Source organism: Panthera leo, chromosome B4, assembly GCF_018350215.1.
Source record: "Panthera leo isolate Ple1 chromosome B4, P.leo_Ple1_pat1.1, whole genome shotgun sequence".
In the NCBI taxonomy this organism is placed as follows: domain Eukaryota; kingdom Metazoa; phylum Chordata; class Mammalia; order Carnivora; family Felidae; genus Panthera; species Panthera leo.
Genome location: NC_056685.1, coordinates 132,620,615 through 132,633,131, shown reverse-complemented (window position 1 = coordinate 132,633,131; position 12,517 = coordinate 132,620,615). Strand labels below are relative to the sequence as shown.

At 48.9% G+C, this 12,517-nt stretch overlaps 1 protein-coding gene across 8 annotated transcripts in view; it reads right to left on the bottom strand.

Annotated features, from left to right (window-relative positions):
- GRAP2 (GRB2 related adaptor protein 2) overlaps nucleotides 1–12,517 on the bottom strand; it is a 67,693-nt gene that overhangs the window by 2,744 nt on the left and 52,432 nt on the right. For 7 of the 8 annotated variants that reach the window (XM_042947875.1, XM_042947873.1, XM_042947876.1 and 4 more), the window contains 5 exons: nucleotides 10,163–10,254; nucleotides 7,399–7,518; nucleotides 3,845–4,013; nucleotides 1,355–1,540; nucleotides 32–154 (listed from right to left, as the gene is read on the bottom strand). In XM_042947875.1, the coding sequence (XP_042803809.1) occupies nucleotides 32–154; nucleotides 1,355–1,540; nucleotides 3,845–4,013; nucleotides 7,399–7,518; nucleotides 10,163–10,254 (690 nt within the window). Of the gene's footprint in view, nucleotides 1–31; nucleotides 155–1,354; nucleotides 1,541–3,844; nucleotides 4,014–7,398; nucleotides 7,519–10,162; nucleotides 10,255–12,517 lie in introns of those variants that run through there. The other variant, XM_042947881.1, reaches the window with a different exon arrangement.

Sequence of the window (12,517 nt, the reverse complement as noted above, 5' to 3'; positions counted from 1 at the left end):
CACTGAGCCCAGAGAGGGAAGGTTCACGTACCCCGGCCACTTGGAGCTGAACTGGGTCTGTGTGTCTCCGGTGCATGAGGGCGGCGTTCATTTCGCTGGCCATGCCCACGCCACAGTGCCCGTCGTTTATGTCAAGGCTGGTTCCCCGGCGTTCCTAGAAACAAACACATGTAACGGAAGACCCAGTCACCGCACCACATCCCTCTCAGCCCGCACCCCCCCCCCCAAACCCCACGCCTTGCTGAGATGCCATGGACACAGCCAGTGTTCCAAGAATACTTGCTGCTGATGACAATAAGCCCCAGCTGGTGGGGTGAGGTGGAAGGATAGCAAAGGGACCTTCGGCTGTGAAGACCATGCCAGATTTCGTTCATTCAATCAAAGAATATTTATCAGGCACCTGCCCCGTGTGTAGTACTGTCCTAATCACCGGGGATTTGTAGCTGGAAAGAAAAGGTCCTTGTCTTCATGGAGGGTCAGTTTGGAGGGGAAACCATACACATTTAAGTGTAAAGAGAATGTCTGAGTCTGCCAGGGTAATCAAGGAAGGCTTCCTAGAGGAGGTGATACTTGGCCTCCAGCTTAGAGGAGGAGAAGGATCAGCCAGGAGAGGGCATTTTAGGCCAAGGAAACATCATATAAAAAGCCCCCAAGGTATGAGAGAAAACACAATCGATCATTCTGGTAACTAAAGATAGTGCAGTGTTGCTGGAATGTGTGTTTGCTCCAGGAGTGGGGAGGCTGGGGGGTGGGGGGTTTGGGGAGAGTCTGCAGGAAAGAGGCTGGGGAAACAGCTCACAAAGGGCTTCGTACGCCCTACTGAGGAATTTAGGAACGATGTTATCTGGCTGTATTGTCCATCTCGGTAAGCGGCCCCAAATCCCATCTGGAACAAGGCAGGGGATAAATAAATAAATAAGCAAGGCTCTATTGTGGGTGTTAAACTGCTTTTCTTGTGGATCTCCACCGCCAGATGGGTTAAGGGGCTGACAGGAAAATGGAGCAACGGTTCGCTGAATCCTCAGGGTAGGAATGTGTGTGCGTGCGTGCGTGTGTGTATGTGTGTTCAGGCGGGGAGCCAACGAATTCACAGAGACTTCTTTGCCAAGAGCAGTTCCTACATCACGTTATCATATTTCTGCCATTTGGGAGGTCCCGGGTCTTTATGAACTTCGTCAGCCCTGATGAGGCCGGGCCTCAGATGGCCCTCCCCCGCCCACAGTCCCAGGACCACGACAGACCCCCAAGCACGGACGGTTGTACGTACGTGACACTGTAGGGAATTTTCCCACACTAAGTGGCCTGAGCCTCCCCTTCCCTACCTCGCTGTGCCCACGTCATTGTTTGGAGGTACCTGATGAAAGTGGGGGTGCTGTAGATAGCGCTGCTGCTGTGGCGGTGCCGGGGGGTACTGCGAGGGAGGGGGCGCTGGATGATCCGACAGCTTCCGGTTCATCGACGGCCGGATTTCTTCTCCCCCGGGCCCGCTGAGGTGTGGGCCTCCCTGGGGCCTCCGGTCCAGGCTGTTGCCCCGGTGACCCTGGGAGAGCACGAAGGTGATGTGGTTCCATCCTCCTCCCCAATCTCCCGGCCCCACCCCACCCTTCTGGCAGCTGTTTCCAGACTTTGCTGGAGAGACAGCTCCAAGAAACAGCTGGCGGGGGGCGGGCAGCCTAAACACAACCGGTGACAGTTCGGGCCCTCGCAGTTTCAGAAGTGGCCTCTACGTTCTCAGATTCTCCCAGGTTGGGGATTTCGGGCCTTTGGTTCACTTTCCACGTGCTACCCAGTAGTCCCTTCCTAGCGGGCTTGTTTTTCTCTGTGTAATCAGGCTAAATATTCTGTTTCACTGACACAATGCCACCCCTCCTTATCTCGTGTTGCCACACCACGGGACAGCCTGCCCTCCCGATAAGCTCTGCCATTGACTTTGCGTGATTTTTAACTGTCATTTATAGCCTGGTGATAGAGACCCACACAGCAACCCTCTTGCAGCACCATGGAAACCAGGCCTGCCGCTGGGCATGCTGGGAAGGAGCAAGGCTTTTTGCTTAATGCGGCCATAACCTTGTGACTCAGAGGTCCTTTCTTGTTATTTTTATTTAACAATTACACAGGGCCCTGGGCTTCACATATGCCAGGCGCTATTCTAAGTGCTTTATTTGTTTATTTATTTATTTTGTTAATTAAGAAAAAAGTTTATTCGTTTGAAGAGAGAGAGAGTGTGTGCCCTTGAGCGCAGGGAGGGGCAGAGAGGGAGGAGAGAAAGAATCCCAAGCAGGCCCATGACGCTGGGATCATGACCTGAGCTGAAATGAAGAGTTGGATGCTCAACGGACTGAGCCACCCAGGCGCCCCTCTAAGTGCTTTACGAATATGAACTCGTTTAATCTAGTTTAATGCACTTTTATGCTAACTCTTTTAACTCTGCATGCACATCCTAGTAAATTAATACCTCTGTCTGTTTCTTGATTAAAATAACTCACAAGGTCTTTAGTTAACCTTTGTTTCCTTTCTGAACTTTTATGGGCACTTGTTGGGAACACCCTTTTTTCCTAGAACTGTCACTTCTCAAGCTTACAATTAATCAATTACCTGAAATGGTTTTCTCTACTTCCCCAGGGCATGTGTTGCTTTGAAAGTCTCAATGCCTTTTCAGATAACTTGTTTTCTGGGATTTCAACTATTCCAGAGAAGGCTTCTTTGTATAATACCCACCTCTTTCTTATAACCATGTCATTTCCTTTGAAAGATATTTTATAATGTGTGTGTGTGCGCGCGCAGGGGGAGGGAGGGGCGGTGAATTTACCTACAGGAGGCAACTTAACTTTTCCTTGGTGTTTACTATTGTCCAGACCCTATGGCAAGTGCTATCACTATACTGTCTTATTTAATCCTTACAACAGTCCAGGGGGGAGGTATTCTTTTCTCTCCATTCTACAGATGAGAAATCTGATCCTCAGAAAGGTTTTTTAACTTGGCTAGGCAACAAGGACAGTTAGTGATGAAGTCAGGATTTAAAGCTAGGTTTGTCTGATGCATTTTCTATTAAAATGATACTCTAGAGGCACCTGGGTGGCTCAGTTGGTTAAGCGTCTGACTCTTGACCTCAGCTCAAGTCATGATCACACAGTTTGTGATCATACAGTGACAGCACTGAGCCTGCTTGGGATTCTCTCTCTCCCTCTCTCTCTCTCTGTCCCTTCCCTGCTCTCTCTCTCTTTCTCTCTCAAAATAAATAAACTTAAGAAAATAATTTATTAAAATATTTATATTTCATAATGTTCTAAGAGCAAGAATTCCAGGTCAATTTTTTTCCTCCAACACCCCCACCCTCCTTTCCTGGGACAAAGCTCTCCCCACTGCCTTAGTCCTAGACTCCAGGCTGCTCTCCAACATCCCTGTGTGTGGCCCCCTGGCCTTCATCTCTGGGCAACTCCTAAGCTAGGCTGAAAGCTACGATGTAGTAGTATTTATAATAACAAAATAAAGTATCTACAGGTAAGAGCTGATGTTTGCTGAGTGTTGTTTGTAGCATTGTTAGGAATGACGTAAGGGGAGGGGATACATTATCTTCTCCAACCTTCACAACCATCCTGTGGGCTAGGTATCACCACCTTCTGGTTTTACGGGTCAGTAAACTCAGGATTGGACAACTTTCCTAAGTCACATGGCTAGGAAGTGTTAAGACAGGGTTTAACTGAGATCTGACCTCCAGATCTGAGATTCTGTCTTCCAGAATACTCAGAGGACATGCCCATCAAATGCATTGCCTTGACGGGTCACATAGGACTCATGTTGCCTAAAATCTCCAGACTTGGGCTGATCGGGGCCTGAGGTGTACCTGATCCTCTCGGGTTCTATCCCTCAGAAAGATCTGCTTCTGTTTGGAGATGGAGGTCGTCCTGTAGTAGTCCACCAGCTTATTTAGAGATGGAAACTTCTCTGTCCACAGGAAGTAATTACCCTTGGTGTCTCTCATGACCTTGAAGTGCTGAACATCATCCTCATGCCTACAGATCAAGGAGAATCCACATTGTATATTACATCACGACAATGTCCCCACCCCCCAGGACTGACTGCCTCCAGGGATGCTGGAGTTCTGTTTGGGCAGGAAATGGAACCGCAGGTGCCTGCCTATCCAGTGGCAGGTGGGGCTGGCTCAGTTAAATTCTAAAGGGAGATTTGTGGGAGGGACCGTTCAGGACACAGGCTGCATTAGAAAGGATTTTTACATCAGCAGAAGATAATCTATTTTCTGATACTGGAGCTGACCTTTCATAAGAAAAAAAATGTTTCCAGGGTGCCTGGGTGGCTCAGTTGGTTAAGTGTCTGACTTCGGCTCAGGTCATGATCTCACGGTTTGTGGGTTCGAGTCCTGCATCGGGCTCTCTGCTGTCAGCGCAGAGCCTGGAGCCTGCTTCAGATCCTCTGCCCCTCTCTCTCTCTGCCCTTCCCCAGCTCGCACACTCTTTCTCTCTCAAAAATAAATATTTTAAAAAAAAGTTCTTTAAAAAAAAAAAAGGAAAGAAAAAAATGTTGTGAGTGCTTTAATGACTACAAGGTTAAGGACTCTTTACAATGTTTGTTTGAAACGTGGCAATCCCTGAGTTCTGTACTACGCTAAGAACTCTGACAAGACTCAGAGGGGAGGGCTTTTCACCCCTGTGACCTTTCCATTATCAGAAATACTTTGAACCAGCTCCTTTAAGCCCATAAACTAGCTCTGGACAGTAAGAGACCACCTTGAGAAATTTGTCACAATCGGTTTTCTATATAAAGGCGATCTCTTGGTCTTGGTTTACGTTTTACATAAGTAAGGTTACAGAAGATTTTGAACTTTTAGGGGAGAAAAGTTATATAGCGATGTGGTGTTTTCATTGTAAAGGACCTCTGAGATTGGTTAGCCTTGTCTCCATGTTACAGATGAAGGAGGACGCTGGTTCAGAGAGATGGCGGGGGCTTGGCCAAGGCCACCGTGAGTGGCAGAGCTGAGGCAAGAACCTCGCTCTCTGATTCCAGTCTAGCGAACTGGGCCTGTCACACCGTGTACACATGCTAACTTCTTTTAGATCGGCACCTTTTAGCACTAGCTGGAAATATTTGTACCAGGATTGGAGAAATTGGATTTTGTTCACCTGGAAAGGGGGACCTTGGCCTTTACTAATAGCTCAATTAGTAACAGCTCAATTTCTCAGTGTTTCTCCATCACCAAGTCCTTCTCTTTTGGATGTCAAGTTTATTTGTCAAACAGACATACATTTATGTCTAAAAATAAACTAATGATATGAATTGCCTGATCCAACAGAAAGGTCACGAATTTAAAGAGAGTTGGAGAGTAAAGATACCTCGGAAGGTTAGTGCAGGTTTCTTAAGGATGGAATCAGTGGTCCATGTTCAGAGGGGACAGGAATTATGACTGATCTTCAGTCTCTTATGTGCTGGGCTCTGCTCAGAGCCAGGTGAGCCTGCGCAGTGACCTCTGCTGGACTGCTCTGGGGTAGAACTGACTTTGCAATCACTGCATGGCCTTCCCCTTGGAGGTGGCCCCTAACAGATGCTTTCTTCACTCTAACACCACATGGCTTAATTCATTAAGTCATTACTCCTCACATCTGTGCGTGGAGGAGGAAATATTCTTGTGATATAATTATTCATCTACCACCTCTTAGTCAAAGAAACAGAGAGAGAAACATTAACCCTTGCTCTCTCATGAGCTGAGAGGACTGGATGTCAGGCTTGCAGCTGGTCATGTGCGCCCATGGAGAGAGAGCGGCTGCACCGATGTGTCAAGTTCAGAGAGGGGCCGAGAAAAGGATGTTACTCAGGGCTCCAGACTCTAAAACCTAGTGTTTCAGACCCTTAACAAATGCTAAGTGATAGGACTACAATTAGCTCTTAATTATCTTTGCATGACAGAAAGCAGATGTATGAATAAATGAAAATGATTTGCTTTGGAATATATTATGCTACATTTCTGCAAGAGATATAATCATGATTATGGCGATATTCACAAGGAGCTGCACTGGCAGAAGTCAAGGCTGACCGTTTTGGAGAATTCACCTTAGTGGAGGAAATATAAACCATAATTTCTAGCTGAAAAGCCACAGTCCACTTCATGCAAACCAAAGGCACCAAGAGATGCCCTTCAATGTAACCATTTCCGGGGTCCAGTCTGTAATCAGGGCCCTTAAGAAAGAGATTTGGTTGTAGGATTTATCAATAGAGCACAATTGCATTAAAACCTGACAAATTTAGAATCTGTGATACATCAGTGTAGGCCTGAGCTAAAATTTACTACTGCCTAAGCTGTGAAAAAAAAAAAAAGTTTTAGTTAAGGAAAATTAAGAGTTTAAGTAAGATTGCAAGGGCAAAGCTAATGAGACCAAGCTATTTTTGAGCACTTTAGAGGAATACGTGCATACGAACGGTTGACCCGTTATTTGTAAGTCCTTCCTACCTATTCCTTAAAATATCCATTCTTTCTAAAGAGTAAAGTGGCCTCAGTTCATTACCTGAGATTGGATTTATGCGCTTAAAGCACTAAAGCTGTATGCCTTTCAAAGCGTATTGAACAATCTGAACCAACATTTCCTGTCAATGAACTTGACAGGCGGTCCCACCACACACGTCTCCTCCTGCATGGAAATCAGTGTTAATTTATGCACTTTCACATGTGGCCACCACGCCTGATATGGGACTCGCGATTCCAGACAGGCTGACCACACGCAGTGTGCTCAGACTTGGGGTTTCTGAGTGTGGGGCTGTGTCATGTTTATGCCTGGACTGACTCACTTCCTCCCGGGCACGCACACGAGTGAGATTTTGCTGCTACCGTCCCTCACCCCAGCCCTCCTCGGCTCCCATCTGCTGCTGTCAGCTTGCTGCGTTACAGTGTGTTGACGTAGCCCTTCTTTTTGTGCCACCACGTACAACTACCTCTGTCCCCTACAGCAGTGACTTGGGATTTTAATTGTCCTCGGAGCCTTCTTCGACATATATCAGTAGTTAAAGAAAAGGTTCAGATTTAAACCTCAAGACAGATGTGGACAACTGGGAATTCTCCCTTCCTTCTCCTGCCCCACTTCCTTGCACAAATACTCACTGAACACCTACTGGGTGCAAGGCACTGTTAAAGGCACAAAGATGAAATGGAATAAAATCTTGTCCTTCCAGAAGCACTTGGGCTGGAAGGGGAAGCAGATGAACATCTACATAATTTGGCCACAAACCAGCGTACTGAAGAGTTATATATATGTGTCATGGGAAGGAAATGGACGGCATCCCAGTTGATAAGATGCCTGGGCCCCTTGGCCACCATGCTCCTGAGCAATAAATAGGTCACATTCAAGAGGTCACCTCACGGCCTTAGCAGTCTGGGTTGGGGGTGGCCAGTACCTGACGGAGATGGAGAAGTCCCCTGGGGAGCTCTGGCTGGCCCGGATGATGAAGAAACCAACCTCCTTGCCCATCAGTAAGTTCTCTGCTTGGTGTCGGGAGAGGCCTTCGTGAAACCATCTATTAGATGAGATAAAACCAGAGGATCTTGGTGAGTTGCCAGAGCGATGGAGGGGAAGGGGAGAAGGGATGAGCCAAAGGGACAGAGGCCGGGGACTCTGGTCAGTAGAGAGCAGAAAGAGGCCGAAGGGGGGGCCGGGCCTCTAAAACCAAACACGTGCTCTAGGCGGTTTGCAGGCGAGGCAAGTGAGTGTTCCCCTGACGCACCCCCTTTGTTCCTTCCCTCTCTCTCGCTTGGAAAACCTGAATCATGGAAATGTGCCACTGCACCAAAATGGGACAGTGTGGGAGTGACTCACTGCGGGAAGCGGCCGCCTGCTGGCAGCTATGTGAGGGATGTCACTAGGAAAGAGCGCTGCAGGGACAGATGATGTGCCAGCAAGACAGGAGCCCCTTCAGGCGCTGGGGGACCGGAGCTGGGGAGCCGTGGGCTCTCCCCCAGGCTGAGAGCTCAGTGGGCCCGCCTGAGAGCCCAGGGGCCCTCATGATCCGGGTGGCATGGAGCAAGGCTAGCAGCGGCCAGAGAGCAGCGTCTACACAGCCAGCTCCGGGGCCCTCCCCCAAATCCAGGAAAATAATCTTTATGGTGGAAAAGAAGAAACAGGGGGGAAACTACACTTTCAGGGGAACAGTCAGGGTGGCAGGCAGCCTCTAAGTGTCGCGGCAGGTGGCAGAGCGCGTGTGAAGGCCAAGAGCTGCCATAGAGGCGAGGCAAACAGTAGCTGCAGCCTCAGGGCAGGTGGCCAGAAACCTCTCAACCACACAAGAGCGAAATGAGTGTTTGCGATCACTCAGCGGCCCTAAGTGGGACCGGCCCCATTTCCTCAAGGCAGCTGCTCCATTGTTGCCCCTGGAAGGCTAGTATGTGCGTCCCCCTAAGGTGAATGTCCCACACTCTTTGGATTCCTTTGTGAGCAATTCTCTACGCTCTCTGGAATTTAGGAACCTAGACTCCAGACAGGAGCACCTTATTCCAGACCTGGTGCTGCAGGCGAAGTTTCTTTGGGCTCTGAGGGGCTGGAAGCAGAGGGTTTCTGGTGGTCACCTGCCTAGAAATCCTGCCAGGATACCTGTTGTGCTTTGCTGCAGGGCTGAACAAGGGACTGCCCACCACAGCTTTTGCCTTGTGCAGGAAATGTAATGGGGCCGGGCAGAGGAATGGGCCACGCTCCTCAGCAGCCATACCTCAATGGAAATATTTTGGAAGAGGCAGCCAGCAGTTAGGAGATCGTTTAGAAAGTACACACTTATCCTCTGATGGGAGCTTGACACGTGACTTCAAGACTTGCAAAAAACGTCCACACGCTATATGTTAAACGAGTGGGCGGGGTTACGTTATTAGGTATCATTCCAAAGCTATTCACTTGTTCATTCAACAGTTTTTATCAAATATCTACTATGTGCTGACCTGCTTCTGGGCACTCGGGATACAGTGGTGAGCAAGGTGGACAAGAGCCCTTGCTGCCACGGAACTTATGTTCTACCATGCTGAGACAGCGGGACCCACCAGTGGACCCAGTTGTTCACTGTGACCTTGATAAAAAGGTTTCAGTAGGAGGAGAGAAGTTAGAGATAAGAGTGCACACAATTCTTTTGAAGAAGGGGAGTGGTAGCTGGAAGGAGACTTGGGATCAAGAATGGTTTTTTTTTGTTTTTTTTTTTGTTAGACGGGAGACATTGCAGCATCTTTGTGGATGGGAGTGACCCAGCAGAGAGGAAGAGAGAATTGATGTGAGACAGAGAGAGAGGGGAGAGTTTCTGCCAGAGGCACAGACGATTCTTCCCAAACAGCTGCAGGAAAGGCAGTGTCCCAGTAAGTTGCAGGAGGTGGGTGGATGCAGTGAGTCAGGTGGGGGGATGGGCAAGAGGGGCTTTTCCGGTGGCTTGATCGTCCCAGTGACCCTGGAAGGAAGGCCCTGAGTCCACAGTGCGGTGGGGGAGGGGCTGGAGGCTTGAGGAGCGAGAAGGTGTGAGGGGGTCATTGAGGAGATTACAGGGCAACATCAAGGGCTGAGGTCAGTGGTCATTCTGTCGGTTCAGTGGTCAGTCCTGGTTCACAGGGTCGCCAACACCGCTTGGGGTTTCTAACAGCCCTCTGCTCTTTGGGCTAGACTGTGACTCGCGGACCAGATTAGATTTCTATCTAACCTTTGTGGTCGATTCTTGAGACAAACGAGACCCAATCTCAATTTTTCTGTTTCCTCCTTAGGAAGGGAATTTCCTCTTCCCCCCACTCTGTTCTCACTGGTTTGAGCACGGTTTAGGGAAGGCAAGGAGCTGTGTGGGGTCCCTGGTGAGGGTGGAAGAGGCTGGGAGAAAAGACTCGCTCTGAAGAGGCAGCTTCTGACACGGGTGGCCAACAGCGCCCCTGGTGGAATTTGTGGAAACCCTGTGATTGCGGTTATAGATGAGTTTAGCTTATAAACCTAAAATAGGCGATACATGCACATGGTATAAAATTCAAAAGGGAATGCAGTGAAATGCAAATCTCCCTCCCACCCTGGCCTTCAGCTTTGTGATTCCCTCTCCAGAGGCAACCGGTTTTGACAGTGTCTTGGGTATGGATGGATAATTTTAGTGACTGCTGAAAAAGTAAGGGGAGTGTGAGTGGGTAGGCCCGTGTCAGCAGGCTGGAAATACTTACTCAGGAAACTGGATGTCTATAAAATTCTTGGGCACATATCCTTCTTGGCTCCCAAGCTCCGCCTTGAACCACTCCTCTTGGTTACTTAAGATCTACATGGAAGAGAAGGAAGGAAGGACAAAGATTGTAGGGAGGACGCCAAGAGGCACAAGAGAGGGGCTGCGGGGCAAAGAACACCCTTTCGGATTTAGAGGGAAATAAGCCAGAGAGACAACACAGGCGCTCCAGTGGGAGAGCAACAGGTTTGTCTCTAGAGTTTGGCTTCCTTGACCCCGAGCTAATTTCTGTCCCCTAGTGCCATCCACACATGGGACGCCACCGTGGTGTGACCTCCCAGACTCAGCATTCAGGGGCCTCTCTGCAATCCTTTCTCTTTATATGTTGGAAACTCGTGTGTCCCAGATCTCAGCATCTGAAGCTCCTCATGTGAGCAGGTGTTGGGAAGGCAAGAGCAGCCACTCCACGGTTTTTTTCTTCTCTGCTAGGTAACCAGGAACCTTTTAAAAATTTAATTTGTTCCTTTTTTTTTTCAACAAGCAAATTGAAACTTAAACATCCAGTGGGGCCAGCTTTGAAAACAGTAACTGTCTGTGTTCACACTCCATGTGAGTGTGAGAGCTTGTGAGAGCTTCACAATTTGGACGTAACTCAAGATGTTTGGGATGCCTTTTCTAAACTTGCTTTTAGAGCCAGATCACAAGCAAAACCAGAAGTTCGGTCTCATTACTGTATGGTCCTTCTTTGACTGTGACCCCAAATGCTATCACTTCCCTTGATTACTCATATGACTCACCACTTGGCTCTATGTGGCTTCTGGTTATTTCAGAAAATAGTAGTTTCGCTATTAAAAGACAAATATTTGCCTCCATCCCCCACTGAGAATGTTTCTAAAGCGGGCGGCATGGACTTGAACAATAATGAAGATGGCAGAGCAAAAAAATGAAAAGAAGCTTAATGGTGTCATTGAGCCACTGAATTAGCCACGCTGGAGCCCTCCTGCTTCAGGACTTTGTATGAGAAGTAATAAATTTGCATTATTGTTTAAGCCGCATTTAAGTTTCTGTTTCTTGTAGCTGAAGACTCCGTAACTGATAGACATGCTACACTAAAGGAGAAAGCAGAAGGTGAGCAGGAAAGACTGCCTGGAGGAGAGGCCCTGGGGTTGCCCAGGCAACGGAAGGAGTTACCCAGGCAAAGTCAGACGGCGGCGGCGCAGGAACTTCTGGGATGAGAGGAAGTGAGGTGCATTCTGGGAATGAAAGGCTTCCGTCCCGCGGGAGTTTAGACTGTGGCCCCAGGGGCCGAGGGGATACCAGAGGTACAGGCCCTTGTAGCCCATGTTGGAAAGTCTGGGCTTCCGTCTTGAAATTTATGGGGAACCACTAAAGGATTCTGAGCAGGGACGTAACACAGCAAGAATTAGAGCCAAGAAAGAGCCCTGCATCAGAACGTGAAGACGGATTGTGGGGGGGAAAGTCTGGGAAGGGAGTGCAGCCATCCCAGCGAGGGGCGAAGGGGTATTTTAGAGGAACCTGGAAGCAAAGTGTGCGGGATTTCGCGACTGTTCTTGGAACCAAGGGAGAAGTGGACTCCGGGAGGGCTCCGGATTTCGCTCTTGGGAGACCGAGTGGGTGGTGATGGCTTTGCTAATACATGAAGAGAAGCAGGTCTGAGGCAAAACCCATGGGCTTCAGATTGCATGTGGGTGCATGTGGGTGAATCCAAGCTGCCCCCTGCGTCTGAGGAGAAAAGCTCAGTGAGCCGTTGGAGATGTGTGTCTGGGCTGGGCAGAGAGGTTGGGGCTGGCATTGGGGATTTCAGAGTCGTCCTATGGCAGGTGGAGTTGAAGTCTCAGTCCCACGGGTTTCTCTGTCCCAGAGAGGAGCAGAGATGAAGACGGCGAAGTAACTGATATTTCGAATATCACCCCCGGGGTGGAAGAAAGGGGCCGGCCCTCCGAGTTTGGAATTGAGAAGGCTTGGTTTCCAGCTTGGCCCTGTCACTCGCTGTGTGACTTTCCGCAGGTCAATTAGCCATCTGATAAATGGGGACAGTGACAACCAGCTAGCATCTCCCGAGCTGATGTGAGGATCAGATGAGCTCTGGTACCTCGAAGTCCTTCAGAAATTGCATCCTGAAAGGGGCGCCTGGATGGCTCAGTGGGTTAAGCATCTGACCTTGGCTCAGGTTGTGATCTCGTGGTTTGTGGGTTCGAGCCCTGCAGCAGACTCTGCTGACAGCTCAGAGCCTGGAGCCTGCTTCAGATTCTGTGTCTCCCTCTCTCTCTGCCCCTCCCTCCCTCTGTCTCTCTCTTTCTCAAAAGTAAATAAACATTAAAAATTTTTTAAAACACAA